We start from the raw sequence: 21099 nt of genomic DNA, 5'->3' as shown, positions 1-21099 counted from the left end.
GTGTGTGTGTGTGTGTGTGTGTGTGTGTGTGTGTGTGTGTGTGTGTACGTGCGTGTCTTTATGTGAAAGTGCATGTGTGTGTGTGTGTGTGTGTGTATACTTACATGTATATGCCTCTAGTGGTATGCCAACCATCCACTCCCTCTTTGTTCATGTCTCAAAATAACCCCTGTTCTCCATCAGCCATCAGCAGCCCCCCCCCCCCCTTCACCCCAACACCCCACCCAGCAGCAGCTGAGAGAAAGCTTTAGAGGCGGTGAGCTGCAATGGAAATATATATTGTGTTGGAAGTGGACTCTAGGGATGCAACAAGCAAAAGAAAAGGGTAATCCGTGGCACCTGTCTGAAATAAATTCAGATAGGTTTGTTGTTTGTTGGTGAGATGGCCAGAATGAGCTGGTGATCAATGAATGAACCATGTTAGACCCTGTGCCAAGGTCAAGCATACACACAAACACTCACATACACCCCACTTAGTTTTATTATGGTAGTTCGACAGTTACTATACTATATCAAATAGAACTCAAAGTCTCAATGTACTGACCCTGGCTATAGCTTCCATAAATCCAAAAAGACAAACAATACATTATTGATCATTACTGATATTTTAGTTAAAAAACATTGGCCTGTTCTCAAAAACTACACCCTAAAACTACCTAAAACTGAAACCAAAACTAAAGTTTACATTAAAATAGAAATAAAAACAAATTTAAAATCACTCATCATTTTCATAGCCCTGAACACACTGGAAAACATGGGCCCTATGAGCAGTGGACGGTCCCTGGGCGACAGGGGGGCTCCAGGGACCTCGTTACCATCAGACTCCCCATCTGCAGCCCTGTCCCCGCGCCAATCTGTGGATGAAAACACGTCCCTCTCAAGGCCCCAGGGGCCCCAGGGGCCCCAACCATCCCCAGGCTCTGGACGCCACTTTTCAATCTCTTCTGAAACTAATATAGGAATAATACACAACAAAGCATATTGATCATTCATGAATTTATTGATGTATATAATATAATATAGTAAAAACAACAACATACTAAAGTTGTTGAAATCCACTATTCAGTTCAGAGGGTGGATTTACATTTTCCTTAATCAATCGCACAGGGACTTGAGACCACAATGGCCTCACAGCAGGAGCTGGAAAAATGACACAGCAGAGCCCACTTCAAAATAAAAGCTTTATTAAAAGAACAAAAGCAAATGAAAGCTTTGTTAAAAAATGGGTCCGTTTTTTTTTCCCTCTGTACACAATCACCTGTACAGAGGGAATCACCATCTGACCTACATCTATGATGTGCACACGCTTCACTTGATTTAGTCACATATGCTAACATACATAAAGCACCCTTTAGTTTCCATAGTGGCTGACCTTAGCTCCTCTTATGCATTCATGAATGAGCTGGGGTTAAGAAAAACAAATGAAAGGTTTGTTGTGGTGGTTGCTCGATACTAATTACAAACAAAGAATGTTTGCGGATTTCAGGGTTGACTTCATCGCACAAAAGCACCTTGACAACTGCTGGCCTGCTGAGCAGTGAAACCATGGCTATTAAAGTCCTTCCAGGTAGGCAACAACACAAGGAGCAGAGGTATCAGCAGTGAATACATTCAACACCACTGTCTACAGTGAAAGAAGCAGTTCATATATAGTTAGATATTATTCTTATATATTATTTCCCTTATCCTTCAAAGGAAAGAGTAGTACAATTGTATTTTCCATTTCCTGCTCTCAGATAGGACTTTGTTGCCTTGTTTATTATTGTGCTATGGTGTCATTATTAGTTCCCTAGTAAAACAAATATTGTGAATGCAATGGCATTAAGTATTGCTTCCGATTAGATGCCTTTTTTAATTGTCAATATCGCCTTGCCAATGACTATAGGCTACTCACACATAATTAGGCCTCAAGGCTAACTCAACAATGCTAACCAGTTACAATTATTTCAGATTAATTTACAGCTGAATTGAAACAATGACATGAAGAGAAAAAACATACATAAACTACCAAATTGTCTATATAGCTCTTGTATAACAACATTGCAAGAGCTGTTAACAGGAAGGCAGACAAAAACATTATTCATACACAACTTATAGATACTGTTGAGGGATTATTATATTGCTGGAAGAATTCAAAATAAACAACTTGGCAGGGCAGGGGATTCTGAACTGACTAAAGAGAAAATCGTTAGGCTATTCATATCTAATTGGCCTCTTGAACCACACCAGGAAAAAATGAACAGGCTCAGTCTATTTATCAGATTGAGTTCTGTGCAGCATCCACCACATACTATACAAAGAAACATCTTAAGCCTATATGTGGATGTAAAGGATATACAGACCTCTTCCTTGGACGCAGGCATCATATATACATGATACACAAAATTGGAAAAGAAAGAGATAGAAGATAAGAATATAAATATAAAAACAAAAAGGAATGTGAAACCCTGGATGAGTATGAAAGCCTGCTATATGTAAAGTTTACTACCTTGTGGTTATTTAACAACGGCATTTCATGCTATACAGGGACAGAACCAAGAGCAAAAAAACAGAGGTCAAGGGGTTAAGTTTGGGGTTTGTGTGTGGGGGTGGCTTGGTACATACACACCTGCTACCTACCAGTAATATTTATTTTCCAACCTGAGCGAGGAAGGGTACAAAATCAACCTTTCTGTCCTAATGGTTCCCTCTTTCAGTAAAATAATTCTCGGTCGGCCTATTTAAAGTACATTGAAGTAAACAGTAACATATGCTTTGGAATTAAAAATGATTCACGTATTCCTCATGCGGATGAGTAAACGTACTCAAGTGCTTTCCACATTTGCCTTTCGATTTAATACCCATCAGAACCATAACAATTCCCACAGAAGTGTATGACATCCTTGTCTGCATTGTGTGTGACATTTTATCAGCGAATTTCCAATTCACCATGAGAGGCTGTTTCAGTTTTCCATTCTATAACCATGGCCCAGAAGAGAGCCCTGTCTATGCGCTAACCCCTGCTTGTAAAAAGAGAAGCACATCGTGTCCTGGGCTACTGAGGAAGGTCATGGTTTAGCAGAAGCACACTAAAGTTATTAGACGTTGTGGTAAATGACTAAGCAAGACATAGTTTATTAGTCACAATGATCTATTCCAGTTTTTCTTTTGGGCGTTGATATTGCGCCACATAACAAGTGGGTGTTAATTGCCTCGCCTTACAATCAAACACCGGGATTTTCAATCCTCTCTCTCTCTCTTTTTCACACAGACAAACACAAACGTACTTGTGCGTGCTTGTGCTCTTACACACACACACACACACACACACACACACACACACACACACACACACACACACACACACACACACACACACACACACACACACACACACACACACACACACACACACACACACACACACACACACACACACACAGTGTGATACATGTGTCTAATATCCTGTTTCTTTTTTTCACCTTTTTCACCTAAGCTAAGTTTTTTTACTGAATAATATTGACTGGACAAACTTTTTTTAACAGAGCGCAGATAACTTTAGCTCGTTTGTATTTTTTATCCCAAACACCCTTAATTCAAGTTATACAATCACTTAAAAAACGATCCACTCATTTAAGTACATGTACACTTCATGTAGACCTATATTATTTTCCCTCACCCGATTTGTTTTTGGCACTGATTGACACCGCTCTATGACCGTTTGAACCAATGGGCGTGGACCAAGGGCGGGCTTGTTACTGTAATCAATCCTCAAATCAGCTTGTGAGTGTATTTGCTCAATACACAATGTCATGTGTGCTCACCGACCCTGTCGCTTTCCAGCCTGCCTAATGGGAACCGCGGGGCTAAAACGCTGTTAGACACTCATTTTTTAACATCACAATATAATAATAATTGGGCAGACGAAGTAAAGACATGGGCGAAAGATTTGTGGTGGTCCCGGTTGGACCATGCAACGGGGAGCTGGAGCCCCCAGACACGGTGTTCAGTGACCCGGCACCGGAGAACGAAGGGGCAGCGGATGGTGTCGTGGCCGGGCAGCGGGACCCCAACACCGCGGTGCCCATACTGGAGTACAGCAGAGAACCAAACAAATACGGTAAGACTGTTGCCGACTGCAAAACCTTGGTCCACTGCTATGAGCGTAACGATCTACTTCGGAATAATTATGCATTAGCCTTTCATCTGGGCGCTAGCAGTGTTGTTCTTTCGGTTATGAGTATGGCCTGGAAAGCATCTTTTGCTTTTGCTCTTAGTGGAGATAAGTTGGGTTTTAACTTTTCAAGTAAACGTCGGCTTTGATTCAGTTTCAAATATCCGAGCGTCTGCTCTCCCGTACCGATTTTCCCGTCTGAATGGGATTTTGAATTTGAATTTCTTTATTTGAAAAATTACATTTTTAAAATTGCTATTTACCGCCCGTTGTCCCTGGGCAGTTGGGTATAAAACTGTCTGAGAAGAGGCCATGTGACTTGTCGCAGCAGCCTCTCACCAACATCCATTCAAAGTGTCAGGCTACCATAGCAACAGGTCGACAAGGTGAAACGTGCTGGAACAATGGCCTGGCAGTACAGTGTTGTGATAGCTTGCATCATGCACATTTGGTCAACCTCCAATTATCTTTTGCACATGTACAACATTTAAAAGGTAAAATATTTCTAGAACTAATTTTGGGAGATGTTTTCAGAGTGGGTGTTTGTGTGTCTGTTTGTCTGCCTAATCAGTTTTAATCTCCTTGTCCATGGTACAGATTTGTGTGAGGCATTTATCAGCAACCTAACTATCGGTTCCTGGATTCCACTGAGTTTATTTATAGTTTCATGCAATATGTTCACTTGCAGTAAAGGACTGAGATGCAATTGACGTCATAGCTGTATTATAAGGTTGTCGAGGACTAAAACAATGTTAAGAGTATCTTATTGCATTATTATTTTTATGCTACAGCTATCAAATCGAATCCTAACAGACGGAGGATATGCTCATGTTATCAGGCAATGAGTTTCATTATTTATTATTTAGTAGGGATGAACTGGAGGATTTCCGTTCCGATGTAGTCATTTATTTTCATAGAGTACAGGGAGAAATCCAAGCTGAGTGATCAAATTGGGCTGCCAGATTTTCCCCAATAAAAATGATATGCACCTCTGATCGTTGGATGCATGTTGTCTGGTGTGACGCTATCAAGAATAAACAATGTACATGCTACACCATACAAAACATCCCCTCATAGCTAAGGTGATCATTATGACAAGGGCAGAGCTGACACGTCACTTGTAGGCTGTCTATTTTGGGAAGTTAACTTTATTGGACACAGCTATGTTGTACATAGGCTATGCACATCTACGTAAACATCACTGATATACCACAATATGATCAGACTGTTATACTGTGTGTGTGTGTGTGTGTGTGTGTGTGTGTGTGTGTGTGTGTGTGTGTGTGTGTGTGTGTGTGTGGACGGACAGTTTTCCTCCATTTGAGTCACGGCTGACTAAGAAACACACTGGAAATCCTGTCTGCCTGGCCGTCTGTCAGTGACTCACTCCTATTGTACATTAAGTATGCCTAAATTGTGTCATTTTTGTCCTGGCAAGTGGCTAAACCGGGTCATCGTTGGTTGCTAGCGTGCCTCACCAACAATACATGAAGTCAATTGTACATAACTTTGATTTATAGACTATAGAGTGCTGATTATGGCTATTATATTCTAATCTCGGATGCAGAAGTTTGACTATGCAATAGCTGAACATCAGGGGGCAATCTGTACAGCGCCTGGCCCAGAAACTAGAAAGTGTGAGTGGACAACTATGGGATACAATCCTGTCGCTTTGCTTATCAGTCCTCTTTAGTATCTGGGATGAATGTTCAGCCACATCACACTTGATTTTGTTAAGCTGGACCGTTTTTTTCCATTTGTGATCCGTTCCATGTATGGCGTTTCTACAGGTCCATTCCCTGCAACATGATTGGTTGAAACAAAGTAAAATGCCCCGGTCATCCAGATTTGACCTCATCTGCCATCAGAACGTAGAATTTAAACCATTGTATTCTGACACCCAAATCCTTTAGTCAGGAGATGTTTAAGTCCGCTTTCAGCCTCTGTAGGCGTTGACCCATCTGGCAGTGTAGCGGCCTGTCTAGCTCCTGGGTCCGTCTTAAGCTTGGATGCACAGTGTGGAAACACTTGATGGTGGTGGTGACCCATGATGGGACCCCAGATGTTTCCTCATGGAAAAACCCACCTGGGTCAGTTTGGTTTAATAACTACAAATAACAGCTTGAGTCATGCCGCTCGGAACGATAAGGTCTGTGCTGCCGGTCAGTGTGATGATTCAGACGTATTCCTGGGTTTGTGTACATGCGTGGTTGGCCCGCACGGCCTGCATCTTCGGTTTCACCTTCTGTCCACCCTGCTCTATTTTGGACCTGCGAGGTCACCGTGCATGACCCGATAGGCAGCTCCCATCTCTCTGCTCTTCTCCTCGTTTCTTTGTTTCCCGGCCTCCACAACGACCACGGCTGTGTTTGCTGTCGGTCCTGCTGGGCCATATACTGAATGATTAACCAACCTTACTTTTAACGGATACTAACAACATCTTTTCATATGGATTTTGGATGACGGAAGTGTTGTACTCTTCAGGAGTAAGGAGGAGTCAAAATGGTGGTCTGGACGCCAACCTTTTTCAATTGAATAGCTCAAAAGTGCTACCCCACGACTGCTCTGCCTGAAGCCGATGAAAAAAATGGTCAAAGACAGGGACACATCCCTATTAGGCCTACTATTGATATTTTTCAACGTTTGCCCTTTGGGTGATGATAACTTGATAATTGTGTTAGTACGAAGCCGTTCTAGCGGTTGGGTTCTGAGTGCACCTTGCGGATGGCAGCTTCCCAAAATGGGAGTGCCTTCCACAGATGCAGCACATGGAAATTTCCATGGACTTTATTTTGTGATATACAATCATGTGTCTTCATTTAATATTAATGTTAATTTACTGGGTGATTAGATGGGTGTGTGGGGGGGGGGGGGGGGGGGGGGGTATTCGTTCCACCATTGTCCTGGAGGCGGGCTCCTCTCCTCTTTATCCCAGATGCACCAAGCAGGGCTAACAGTTCAGCTTCTACTTGGCGTAGCCTAGACTTTGACTATAAAGATTATTTTTTTTAATCAAATGTCATATGTCTGCTTTGTATTTCCCACAAGAGGTTCTATAAAGGTTTGGGGATTTTCCATTGCTGGCTCAGCAAAACATCCAAAGATATAAGTAGATTTCTTACTGTGACTCATTTGGTCACATTTCCATTGTTGTTTTTGAGTGCCCCCCTCAGAACCAATTCAACTCTCACAGACGTTTGCTCATCACCACGTACCTGGCTTCACCACCTCTTCCGAAGCCTAGTCTTCCACCTGTTTGGTTGGCTGTGTGGTATAAGCCTTCCATTCTGGATCCTAGGGGACACCATGGCCCCTACGGTTTCCCCTGCTGGTCCTTGGGGTGTCGGGTGACAAGAAATGTGCATGGAGTCGTGTCGTGTGAGTATCATGTTGTGCTGGTTGGTATGAATGAAGAGCCAGAGGAGAACCCCACCTCGCCCTTTGGAAAGACCCCTACTGTTGTGCTGGACTCACAGGCTCCTTGTCAACAGAGACGCCTCCATTTAATATACTGCAACTCTGACCTTGTTAGTTTCATTTGACACCTCCAGTGATGGTCCGTCCCAAGTTATTGGTCCAACCAACAAGGCCGCTTATTGGGTTGGGCACCCAGGGCCCAGTACATGAATGAAGCCATTCTAGACTCTACGGTTGTGTTTGAATCTGGGCCATGAAGATTTCTTCAGGGGGCCGGTATGGGGCCGTGGAAAATGTCCCTGCTCTCATTATCTTACTGGTCAGCCACTATATGGTTTTACAACCAAGCCACACTTGGTTGTAAAATAATTTTGGACTTGTTAATGGAAACTTGGAACGCTCTGTATTTAATGCACCATTTAAGAAATCATGATTTGTTTGTTGTAATTGGAAATATAGAAAACTCGATGTAAGATTAAGGTGTTGCCCTTATGGTTGGAAAGTAACCACTACAACATTCTTTCATAAGGTATTTTGTTTTAGGTTTTAAGCGTTCTTCTGTCACCGTTTCAAGGTTTAAATCTCTCAGTCTGGAGAGTGACACCCAAAATCTCCCCTTCAGGATTATCACAGCAAAAGCAAGTTGAATCTGAGCCGGATGTGTGTGGTGTAGCATTTAGCGGATCCCTGGCGTGCAGACTCCATGTCACTTGAGAAGGTATGTTTGGGGCTGTCCTTGTGAGCAGTGACATCATACCGTAGCTCAACTTGGCCAGACGCCTTAACCCATTTTGGTCGTCCCTCACTTTGGGGTATGTGTTTGTGACAGATGGTGTTTTTTTGTGTACCTTTTTTAATGGTTTATTGGTTGTTAGAGGTTTTTCTAAACAAACCGACAAAGAGTGTGAATTACAGGATGGTTATGTGCAGCGTAATGGAAAATACTTCCCACTAATTGAACGGCCCAGAATACATTTGTAACATTTGGCTGCTTTTAAAAAGTGTCATTTATGGACCTATAAACAAATTGTGGAATTATGTCATGGAAATGCTTTGAATGAGAGAACACAACGTTAATTTGCTAGTTTATTGGATGCCAGGAAAAACTGCTTGGGAACTATGATTCAATGTTGTGGGAAAGATTTATTTTGTTTTTGCCAATTAAGAAAACGGTCTCCCTCCACTCATGGCTGATTTTCCTATTTTTTATTTCCTTGTATTATTTTCAGTTTTAAAAATGTCTTTGTTATTCTACTCAAGAAAATTCACACATGCAAGTCAGTATTCTGTGTTTTTCATTAACACTCTCAGCTCGTGTTACCGTGGCATGACTTGTGTGTCCACATTTGACCAATAAGGGGCAGCATAGAGCTGTTTTTCGCTAAATATTCTGCAGAAAAACAGCATTTCCTGCATCTCCAATTACCCTTTAAGAGTTTTTCTCTACCTTGTAATGCATTATTCTCTTTTCTCATTTAAGTTTTATTTAAAAAAATTCATTCAAATACTAATCAGCTATTGGAAAAGCCTAAAGTAATTGTTATACTATTGTAAAATATAGCAAAACTGTTCTGTAGATCTATGATGCATGCTTGCATGTTGCATGGAGACATCTTCAACTTATGTCCTCTTCTGCATCAACAGATCAAGAAATACCTTATTCGATGAAATTTCCAGTTAAACGTGAAAAGAGGCGACCAAAACAAAAGGAATGTGATTTGTGAGATGAGAAAACAACACAGCCTGTTTGCATCGATTTGCAACCTTAATATAACAAGGCCTCTGCTCCTGGGGTTTTCATATCGGATCAATCAATACTATGCTGCCACCAGAGAAGCAACCTTCTGTTTTTCTGGGAAGCGATGGATGAGTGATCTTATCGTTTAGAGGCGGCCTTCACTCACAATGTTTTATCTGGAATTTGATTTTTTTCTCATCTTTTGGTCATCTATCCTTTACTCTGGTGCCTGTGAACTTTGTATTTGTGCTGCACTTTGTTGAATGCAGCAGTGCAACTGACTTAATTTTGTGTATGTACAGGATTAGTCCTCAGCTTAGGTTTTACTGTAGACTCACTGATTCATCATCGCCGTCATCATCAGCAGTGCTTGGTTCTCATCAGTGCTTGTGTTTTGGTTTTACTTGACTTAAAGAGCCAATTAACCCAGTGCTTCAGATGGAATTCAAATACAAAAAAAAAAGGGTTTTGGGTTCACTGAATCTTTAAGACCAGCTCCCAAAAAAATGTAATCTTTGTCTTAATGACAATATGATTCCCCCCCAAAACAAATCCTTATTCTCATCTTCTCTCAGGAGGCCTGGCCTGGTCCCTATTGGACAGGATTCCACAATTAAGTGCATCTTTTTCTGGGCCCTGTGGCAATATCATTACAAGTCAAATGTGTGTGTCCGTCTAAAGGGGGGCTACACACTGGACGCTTTGTCCACACGCAAACACACAGAGCTTACCCACAGTCTTACAATGGAATTGATTTGTTATTGATTTGATGCTCAAAGAAATGCTATGATTCATTATAATGATTTCTTTCGAAATAACAAAGAATTGGTCTGAGTGCTGCTGTTGGGGGAGGGGGTCATGCCAGTGTCATGAGATTGTTTATCACCCTGCATAGCAGGACTAGTGTGAAATCCTTAACCGTTACAAGGGCCATTATCCAGCTATGTTAGACCGAAAGACGCAGAATGTCTGCCTCCCTGCCTATCTGTCTGGGACTGTCTGTCTGTCTGTCTGTCTGTCTGTCTGTCTGTCTGCCTAATGTATTTGCCGTTGCCAATTGCTCAGTGATTTCCGGACCTGGAGAAGGAATAAGTGTATCAGTTTACCCTAGCTGCGTGCCAGTGCTTCCTGAACAGTGCACATGGGACGACATTTATTACCGAGCTCTAGCACGCACTAACTTCAATTGCATCAATATCTCATAGCTTTCATTTGAAGTTACACGACTCTAAAGACCTGAGATCCAGTTGTAATCGACTTTTCATCCACGTCATGCAGGGTTATATCATTTCATGAGAAACCTGTCTGGTGTTCTTAATTTGTAGAACATCTTTGGGTAACCTAGTGGACTCACACACATCGCCTCCAACAATCAGCTCTCTAGGGTGGGAAACCCCCAACTTCACCGTGGGAGCAGATCGGATATCAACCCTCGCAGACACCCACAGAAGGAAGTGCACTTTTAGTTCCTTCCAATGCCGCTATGGACTCGTCTTTATGACTGGGCTTGCTGTTGTTCACTCTTTTATTTCATAATATCTCTGCCTAATTTACTCTCTTCCTCCTGAACTCTGTCGCCCCTCCCTGGGTACAGACACTTCTGCATTCTCTTCATTGAATACGATTGCTGTTTTTGATAGTTTGGATCTTTTGAAATAGTAAATTTGTGAACTACTAAGCAGGGCGTTTCTTTAAAGCCATTGCTAAGTCAATGGCTATGTGCCAAGTTTGCTAGTTTGGCAAGGCAGTGGAAGTTGAACCGGTATCCCTTATCTGGACAGATGTGTACAAGGGAACTTAAATGTGTGCATATATAACACACATATGATGTCATGCTGTTCATACTATAGGCTACACAGGCTTCTTGCTATGTGGCTGTTTATGTTCAAGGGTGTCATCTAGTTTAATTAAAGAGCAGTATAATTACGAAAGCACCAGAGTGCAGATGTATTTTCACACTGCCAAGGCCCCGGGGGTTATCATTATCATGCCTTTTTAATGTACGTGGCATAGGAGTGTACGGTGCATGTGTCCCATAGGGCTCTGTCGTTAGAGGTTCACTGACCACGAACCGTGATGGCTGCTGCTGCTACTCTTATTTGAACGCATGAAGAGAGGGCGTATGTGTGTTGCAGCAGGCCACATCCCTCCTGAGGATTAGCCTATCATACATGCAAATATATCTCTGGTCAGGGGCCTTTCCCTTCTAGGCTAGGACACACACGCACACATTTGGAGCAAAAGTCGTGGCAGCAGGGCCAATCTCCATGCGCATACAATGCCACAGTGTATGTAGCCTGAAGGCCTGTTCCGCTCTCCAGAGCCTTGTCTCTCTTTCGAAACCCCTGTTTGGTTTGACGAGATAAGGAGCCCCCCCACCACAGGTCTGAGCCGCCACGCTGTCAGAGTTGCTCAACAGATCTGCTACAGACACCGTGCTCAATTTGCCTTGTAGGTTTTTGATTTTGACTGGAGGTTGTTGGGGAGGGTACCCCAAGGGTCTGGGCCCACTGTTGCTCGAGCATGCTCAGCGGGTCAAATGACGCCTGACAGGGTGTGTGTGTGTGTGTGTGTGTGTGTGTGTGTGTGTGTGTGTGTGTGTGTGTGTGTGTGTGTGTGTGTGTGTGTGTGTGTGTGTGTGTGTGTGTGTGTGTGTGTGTGTGTGTGTGTTCGTGTCTTCCTTTCCTGCTCCTTTGAAGCAGCTGCCCGATTGCCTCATCACAGAGGAATGTGCTTGTGTGTCTTTGCGCGTGCTGGACCTTGCGAGTTCGATCCTAGACGGACAAACTAGCCTCAGGCAGAGAGGGGGGAACTCATAAAGTCACACATTAGTCGTTGTTGTTGTTTTTTTCTCTACCCTTGCTTGCGCTCTCTCCTTCCCCTTTTGGGGCGGGGCTGACTGGCTCTTCCTTATTTGGAGAGGGGAGGGTGGGGGTCACATGTTGTGTTCAGCGGTATCCCGGTGATCGAGGCGAAAGCTGAGACCTCGGCCAGGGCAGCAGCACGCCAGACACCGCTTGGGCTGAGCCGCAGGTCAGAGAACAAAAGGACTCACCCCCCCAGGCTGCAGAGGAAGGAGAAGAAACCGGCGGCGGAGAGGACGCGTCCACAGGGCTCTGCTTGAAGATACTTTCTGGAGAGAGAGAGAGAGGGAGAGTTGGAGAGAGAGAGAGGGAGGGAGAGTTGGAGTGAGAGAGAGAGAGAGAGAGAGAGAGGGAGGGCCGGCCCGGGGGCCATCGGGGGAAGAGGGAGAGGGAGAGAAGCTGAGCTAGCGGAGCACATGGTGTGACCCAAAATGCCCACCAACTTCACGGTGGTGCCCGTACGGGACGGCAGGAGGAAGACGAGGAAGGTGGGGAGCGTGGAGGAGGAGGAGGAAGAGGAGGATGTGGACGACAACAACGTACTGAGGGAGGCTGATGAGTACGCCCCAGGTAGGCTAGCTGTTGATTGTTACCCGCTCCCTCTGCATTGATCTGGGGCTGGCATCGAGACCCGGTGAACTGGGCTGCCTCAGTGGGGAGCTGTGTTTTTCATAGAAGGGGCTGTTGTTCCGAGCTGGGTAATTGCACTGGACAATTTTATGCTTTTCCACTGCTGTCGTCAAATGGTCAAACTTTTTAAACCCTCCCACTACTTTCCTGCTCAGAGAGGCGATGGGGAAGTAGGTGTAGAAGGTTCCAGATGTCCAGCCTGATTTTGTTGTGAGCCTATGGTTTTATGGCCCTGTTTAACTGCTATCATTACAGCAGTTTGTATCGTGGATGCGGCGTTTCTGAAATTGTTTGTTCCTTTTTTTTTTTTTTTTCGTCTAATATTGAAATATAGTAGAAGATAAGTAGGTTATAAAAGTATAACGTGTTTTTCAAAGAATGGCTTTGAAATCACTCACTCACACACACAGACCCCTTTTCAATATGCTATTTCCCTGTTTATAGATTTCCATATATGATCACCACTTTAGGACCAACTTCCTAGAGTGTCCAAGGTCCCACAACATACAGGAACATCACCAGCCCATCAAGTAGCTTTCAACGTAGAAGAGCATCTTTGTTTCCTACCCATTAGCAAAGGAGTGGTCAGATTCCCAGCAGAATGCCACCTCCTCCCTCCCTCCCTCCCTCCACCTCAGGGACCTGTTTCAGGAAGTCCTTGGCAGACGTAGCTCTTTTTTAAGATAACCCAGATGACACAACGCTAATCAACTCTTCCTGAGCCACAGCCAATAGCAAAGTCAAGCCTTTGTGTGAAGGAACAACCTATTGGGGTCGTGAAAATGCAAGGGTGTGGGGGCATCCTGTAAGTATTAATTGGCCATAGTGTCATGCGTATGAGGCAACTGGGCTTGACTAAAACACTTTCCACTTCCATTCGCATGGGCAGCAGGCTGTGGGCTGCTGTTGACAGTTTATGCCGTTACAGCTTGGTTCCTTTGGGAATCTGAAACGGTAAAAAGCAAGATGAAAAGGATTGTTTTGTAATGTCATTCAAACCTTTTGTTATACTTACAAGGGACCACTCCACATCTATTCTAGTGAACTGTGGGGACATCGTGTACTGAAAAGTTTACAAGCTTAAACATCCTTTCACAGTAGGACACCATCGTTGTTGGGACATCTTGGTAGCGAAACAGGAAATGAGCCATAACTCCACCCCTTTTTAGTTTAAGCAGAGCAGAATAGGACAGCTCGATCTGAGATTAGGTTAGCCTAAATACTAACTAAACTTAGCCTTGTCTAAATTATATTTGTCTGTATTTCTGAACTCTTTAATACTGCTGCGGCATTACTGAGTTCCAATGATGATCTCCTATTTATTGCATTGCGTTCAACTTAATGCATACATCCTCCTACAAAGATGTACAGCGGACAATCTCTGCATTCAGCGTTCCTGCATTCAGTAGGGAGTCTTTATTCCCCTAACACGTTACGAGGTGTACAACGACTCATCGTTATACACCGTTCTCATTAAACCTCAACACACTACAGTCTTTACTAGCTCCCAACTCCTGGGTAGCGAGCAGCACTGCATCCTCGTTGTTGTTTTTTTGCGAGCCTCCTCTGGAGCAGTCTCTGTTTCTTCAAAAGCCTGCGAGTGAATCGGATTCCAGAATTTAATTTCTACTGGAAAGCTGCAATTACGGCCGCACGCTGGGTTTTACAGACTGCTGGAGCAACTGAGCAGCTTTTCCATACACAGTCAAACCGTGAACTGCCCTCTTTTTACGCACGCCACGCAAAGGGCAGAAATAAGTACGGAGATAGTGACCTCTTGGCGATCCCCTTCAGGATACATAATTTCAGTTTTTGTGCTAACATCTACTTGAACTATATCAAATCACTTGCTATTCTGTTATTTGAGAGAGGTTCGGTCCAAAGCGGCATACAGTGAATTCTGAGAGCGGTTGGTTCCAGGAGGCCTACAGGGAGGGTGCAGAAGCTGGGGTACCCTTTTGAATTGGAATTAAAGGCAGACGGATGTTATAAAACCGCTGGCTTCTCCTCGCCTGGTGGCCCGGGGCAAGGGGCTGTTGTCATGCAATCAGCTGTAGACTTTCCCCTTTTGTGGCTGGAACGGGGATTAAGGGCTGAGTAAACAAAATTATTTTTGGTATGGGTTTAACTGTAGCCATGCATTTCTAAATGCTGCCCTTTTTTTTTTTTTTACAAAACTCCCATTAAAGACTATAATATCCAATGGCGCTTAACAAATGTAGTACAATCAACATATGCCAAAAAAGCTGTACACAAAGCTGTACCAAGGATTTATTTGTAATGCATTTCAGCACATGTCCTATGGCAGTGGGTTTTTGTTATCACAGCGCGTGTTATGTCATTGTGCATGCGTACACATAGGCCCACTTCCTACAGCACTGTAGAGACCAAAAGGGCTCCCGTGTGGAACTGCATTGTTTATTCGTGCAATCTGTCAATGTGTTATTGATCTTTCCCGGCTGGCTTGCTTCCCGTTGGCTGTATGGTGGGGGGAGTGAGACCCCACCCCCTCTCTTGATGCTCTGTCTCTCTCTGGCGGGTCGCTCTCTCACCAGTGGGGCCTAAGGAATGAGCAGGCAATACTGAAGATGAGGGCCTCAGCAGACAGCACTATACAGCACTCTGGCTTCTGCAGGATCGATTTCCTTTCTTTCAATCGAAGAAGAAGAATGACAATTGACAGGCCTAGATATATTGGTTCTTGTGTTTAAGTTTTTTTTCTACCCTTGGAACTCGGAAATGTGCGATCTTGCAGGTTTATGGACAAAGCAGAAGGGGAGGGAATACGAGAGCAGTCTTTGAGCTGTGATGACAGTGCTCTGGTAAACCAAAGGTCTTCAGATTGGGTTTTCTCAACCCAATGTAGTCGGCAACAACATGACGTCCAGTTTTCTTGTTGAATAAGGAACTCTGCTTGGTATCAGTTCCTGCTATTGAGATCTTTTGATTTGCAACATTGTCATTGTTTTTCAAAAAATAATAAAGTGAATTATTGCATTTAACCTATGTTGTCCAGTCTAAATCAAACCAAACCCCTTTATTATCAGATGAGGAACAGTGGCTCATGTTCAATTGAAAATGAAAAAAATGCTATTCCTCAAAAAAATTAACAAACTAGGGTCACAGTACTGAGTATCCCCGCTGATGGACCCACAGATCATCATATCAATATCCCCCATGCGCACATTGGGTGGAAGCCCCGTCCAAAGATACGTGATCCAGACAGCGCTCTGTCTATGTATTGCTCCATGAGAATGGGACCAGAACTGATGTTGAGATTATACAATACGCTCTCGTGAGATGTGGTCCTTTGTTCAACCCTCCTCGGACATTTTGCCCTCCCGAACCCCTTGTCGCGTTTCAATAGCCATACACACTTTCACTGTGCTGTTGTACATGAAGGAAGGAAGTTCCAGGTTAGTGCTTTTTTTTTGTTTTCTTTTTGGTGTCGATCCAAAGTAAACACACAACCACTCCCCTCCTTCTCACCACTGCATACTGCTACGCTGCAGTTATCGGTAGGACACCAAACGCTATGCAAAATTAAGCTCTGTATGGATCGGATTTCAATTCGCTTCCCTTCGCCATTTTTTTTTTCTTCCACTGCATCAATATCACACTACCAACTTTATCCAGAACAGACTTTTTGGATTGCATCATCAAGGCATAACGGTCCAACCAGCTGCTTAGATTTTTTCTTTGTCCCACCATTTACAATTGGAAACTTGCTGGATCCAACATCCAATCTGAATGCTGCTCCACATTGTGTTTTATTATGAATATAACTCGTTCTTATTCAGTTTGCCATCTAAACGGCAAGGACCTACTTTCACACGGGAGAACTAACCCCGTTCATGGCTATTCTCTGGAGATGACTATAGCGCAGCCGGTTTCGTCCGTAGTTATCCCCAGAGGAGCCCTGGAGCACCATGGCAGCGATTGCCCCTCAATCTAACCCACTGTGTTCCCTCCCTGCCTGGGCCCCTCTCCCTGAGCTTATGAAGACCCTGCCTGTAGCTTACCATCGACCGAGGGAGTTTTATAAACTACTAGGCCTGTGTTCCTGAATTTGCAGCGCTTATTTAGAAGGGGTCCTCTGGTACTTATTGTCTTGCGGTTGAAGGATCAGGCCTTTTATTAATAACTGTCAAGGCTGCATTAGCCACTCTGAAACCTGGTGGACTTTGCTTCCTGTGGGTCCACCTTGTCTCTGCGTGTGCCATGTGTTTCCTGTTTTCTACCTTGGTGCGTCTGATTCTGGTTAAATTAAAGCTCTGTGTCATCCCCTCTACATTCCCTCCTTCAGCCTTATTTTCTTCTGTCACGAAGAGCCACCGGTCATTTTGTAGTACAGTGTTGTCTAAGACGTACAGAGACCTCACACACCCTGTACTGTAGTTGAGCACGATGCAGCACCCTGAAAGCATCTCTTCTGGTTACTCCGAGTTAACCCCTCAGTCTGAGAACGCTTCAAATCAACGCTTCACTAGTCAGTTGCGGCCATAGAAATAAGGGGTTAACAGAGGGGAGGGGTTAATGGGTTCGTTTTTAGAAGAGTTATAATTATTCATGTATTTAGCAGCTATTTCAATCTTTAAATTATGTTAAATTATACCAAGTAGCCCAACCTACTCATAATGACGGGTTGGTTATTTTATAAACACGAATAGATCAGGTAGGGCTGTGCCTCCCACACTAATGCCTGTGTGATTTCTCTTTGGATGAATAGCGTTAATCCTGCCGTTACAATTTCATCACAGCTTTGTGATAATTGAAAGGAGGCTATATCTCATTCTATGGAAGCATTTTTCCCGGAAAAGTTAAGGCTGCTCCGGGAATGGACACCCAGAAGGAAATTACTTTTTATTCTATCCTTTATACTTTAATATTCACAATAAGAGGTTAATACTGTTTAAGATACCATATCAATAAATTGCAATGCCCAATCATGTACTACAATGTGAATTCTCCTAGATGGGATTAAGATGAGGAGAGTGTGTGCATGTAGTTGGCGCCGCTGTGTCTCTCTGAAGTGCACACAGGAAGTGGGGGGGGGTTAGGTTTGGACAGAGTGAGGTGCATGGGGCTCTCTCGCGTTGGAGGTCCGGAGGCCCGGCTGTGGTTGTTTGGTTTACGACGTGCGTGTGTCGTCTTAAGCAGCAGTAGCTCATAGGGCATCCCTCGAAAACAGACGTCTGCTGCCTGCATTCTCTCCAATAGAAAGTGCAAGTCCCAAGGGACGGCCATCATGATCAACAGCAGGCCAATAGTTACGTTGATTATGGATTCCAACGATGAATGCGACAGAGGGGGCTTGTACAACTATTTCCTTGAATCCGGGAAAGAGCTTATCATGGTGATGCAATTGATGATGGAGTTCTGTAACTCTTGTATTTATGTTTGCCTCTGAAGTGTAGTATAATCATACGCAGAGTAACGATGTGATGGAAACGTACGTCAATGTCATGCTTCTACATTGATCACAGAACCTTCCAGCCTCATTCTCAATCTGTAAAACAAAACTAGTTCTTATCCACAGGGCATAAGCGTCTATTCCTCTTCATGTGACCTTGCATACATTTATTCTGACGAGGCTGAACAGGTTGATTGAGTCAGGGAACCGATCCCTTTGAGTAGTGGCCTCCTCTTTTTTGAGAAGTTCCTGTTTCCTGTTATGTGCCCCTCACGTCCCTGTTTGCCCTATGTCAATATGGGGCTTCTGATAAGGCTGTTGCCACACTCTTTCCACACCAACCCACCCCACCTCCGACTCTTTTCTCCTGGTATGAATGTAGACATGTGGTTTAAATTATTTAAAATGTGACTTAATAGAAATGAAACTTTCGCTATGTTTTCCAAATGATGATGATGGAACTGTGATAACAAGTAATGGCTAATGCAGCAGTAAAACAAAGCTTTTATAGCTTTTAAGTTAGCTTAAGTAGGCAGTGACCGCTGTTCTCCATTACTGCGTGTTCTCCTCCAGCTAATGAGGAAGGATTTACACATATTTGTGTTCCAAAATATACTCACACACACGCAGCACTCTGTGGGCTATCATACGCTGTTTAATTTGGGTATTAAAGTGCACTTAACTCATAGCACACAAAATAGGAAAATCAATTTGAAATAATCTTTTTTTGGTCGCAAGGATATAACAACAGCAGATAGTTGCATCCTGTCTACACATGGCACCGGTTCTACTGATTTCAGATAGTCCAGGTAACAGGTTTATCTGACCCATGCCCACAATGATCCTAACCTGCTTCTGAGCAAGACCAATCTGTAGTGGTTCTGTCCATGTGTGCTTCACTTTGAATATTGTGCTTGAACATGAAGAAACAGTGACACTACCTGGTGAAGGGTGGTATTGCGGCCATTTCCTTGTGTTTGGTAGTGGAGGAAGAGTACATTGTTGAGACTGATCTGTGTGGAAGGCAACAGTATACCAATCAACAGTTTAAGCTGTTGGGTCATTTTTCTATTGACTCCTCCGAATTCATAGTTCAAACAGACTTTACGGAATGACGTTACAATGGAAAATGACAATATTGGTTTAAATGATGGGTGCTAGACAACCACATGGACAAAACAAGACTAAAAGCCAGAGTGCCCACTGTTGTGGTTATCCAATCCATCCGCCCTTAAGACGATGGCCCTGAGAGGTGATGCACTTCTCCCTGAAGCAGAGAAGGACTTGATAGTTGGTCCACATGAGACCGCAAGCCGGTTTCCTCTCCAGGGGAGTGGCGCTGGGTTTGTTTGTATACAGCTGTGCAGACTTAACTGTAAGTACGCATTAGTAACTGAACCACAAAAGTGGTGTGTGTGTGTGTGTGTGTGTGTGTGTGTGTGTGTGTGTGTGTGTGTGTGTGTGTGTGTGTGTGTGTGTGTGTGTGTGTGTGTGTGTGTGTGTGTGTGTGTGTGTGTGTGTGTGTGTGTGTCACATTTTGTTTATCTTGTTTTGTAAGATGACTGATTGTCTTTTGTTTATGTATATATATACCTTTACCGTCTAACATTCAGATGGCAATTAAATGCCAAATAAGGAACACGATAGAGAGATGAAGTTTCCTGTTTGAAGTTGTTGGTATTACATGGCAGGAAATCAAATTAAATATGAGTTGATAGAAGTGGTTGTTTTTTCAACCACAAACAAAAATGACAGATCGGGCCGAAAACCCACAGTGCTCATTTGCATTGAGCTCACCTCCCCCCGCCCCCGCCTACCACCACTCAGTCCGGGCGCTGGGTTACGTAACAGGTAGTGATGTATACCTGAGGGGCTTACAGCTTAGAGCCGCGCTAAGTACAGCCGGCACACACAGCGGCGCCACTCCAGCAGCAGCCATCTGACATCAAACCAAGTGAAGCTTGATAACCACTAAAGCCTTCATACTGAGTGATGTGATACACCCCCCCCCTCTTTAAGACCCGCTTTGACACATCTGCCACGTTAAGCATGACCCTGTTGGCCCCGTGGTTCATCTTAGGCCGGCCTCTGCACTCTGCGTGCACCGCACAGCGTTCGTTTGTTCCACGCTACTTCTCTTTGTCGTTTCCGTGATTCTTGACTCGCGTGTTGTGTTCATTTGGGATCTTTTTCTACTCTTTGTATACACAGAGACGTTTCATCCAATTAAAATGGTAAAGAACCACTCTGGCCCCAGTCACGGGGTACTTGTGTCTCTTCATTCTGAGGCCCGGTGGAACCAGGCCGGGGCCGGTGTGTGCAGAGATCCACTGCGCCATCCACTGCTGCTTGGTGGCGCTGCAGAGACGCTGCTTCCCCGCTTTATAAAAAGGTCTGGATTAGCCTTATCAGCTTACCTGATTACCGCCCACTTCCCAAGCTCTCGGCCAGCTAGATTATAATAGGCAGCCGCCATTGAGGCGGGTCACCGGAAGCTGTCGGTTCATTAAGAGAACGGCAAGCAGGGCCAAAGGATAGGGCAACGGGCTATCTACTAGGAAGTAGAGGCTGTGGTCGAGGTGTCACTGTATTTCGGTCCCAAGTCTGCTTATGTGGGATATTTAGCCTGGGCCCAGCCTTGAAACCACAAACTACTTTTACCCTGGCCTCTGATAATAGACTGCTTGACTTTGGGCGGAAATATCACTACTTTGGTGTCACTGCTCAGTGCGGTTCCTATAAGGACCGGCCGCCCAGCTATGGCCTCTCTGTCATTGGACTGCACGGAGGCAGTGGGGCGCTGTCACCACGGGGGCGGCTGGCTGGACCGCTCAGTCATGCTGCAGCGGCTCGCGGGGTCTCCTGAACATCATACATTATTATC

General features: G+C 44.2%; 1 protein-coding gene across 5 annotated transcripts in view; it reads left to right on the top strand.

Annotated features, from left to right (window-relative positions):
- The first annotated feature begins 3780 nt into the window (after nt 1-3780).
- The window catches only part of slc12a7b (solute carrier family 12 member 7b), a 48020-nt gene continuing 30701 nt past the window's right edge, over nt 3781-21099 (top strand). For 3 of the 5 annotated variants that reach the window (XM_030349599.1, XM_030349596.1, XM_030349594.1), the window contains exon 1: nt 3781-4099. In XM_030349599.1, coding sequence (XP_030205459.1) covers nt 3916-4099 — 184 coding nt within the window. In that variant the 5' untranslated portion in view covers nt 3781-3915. Of the gene's footprint in view, nt 4100-12249; nt 12743-21099 lie in introns of those variants that run through there. The other 2 variants (XM_030349598.1, XM_030349597.1) reach the window with 2 other exon arrangements.

This window comes from Gadus morhua, chromosome 23 (assembly GCF_902167405.1).
Source record: "Gadus morhua chromosome 23, gadMor3.0, whole genome shotgun sequence".
Lineage (NCBI taxonomy): Eukaryota > Metazoa > Chordata > Actinopteri > Gadiformes > Gadidae > Gadus > Gadus morhua.
This window is presented reverse-complemented; position numbering and strand designations above follow the sequence as displayed.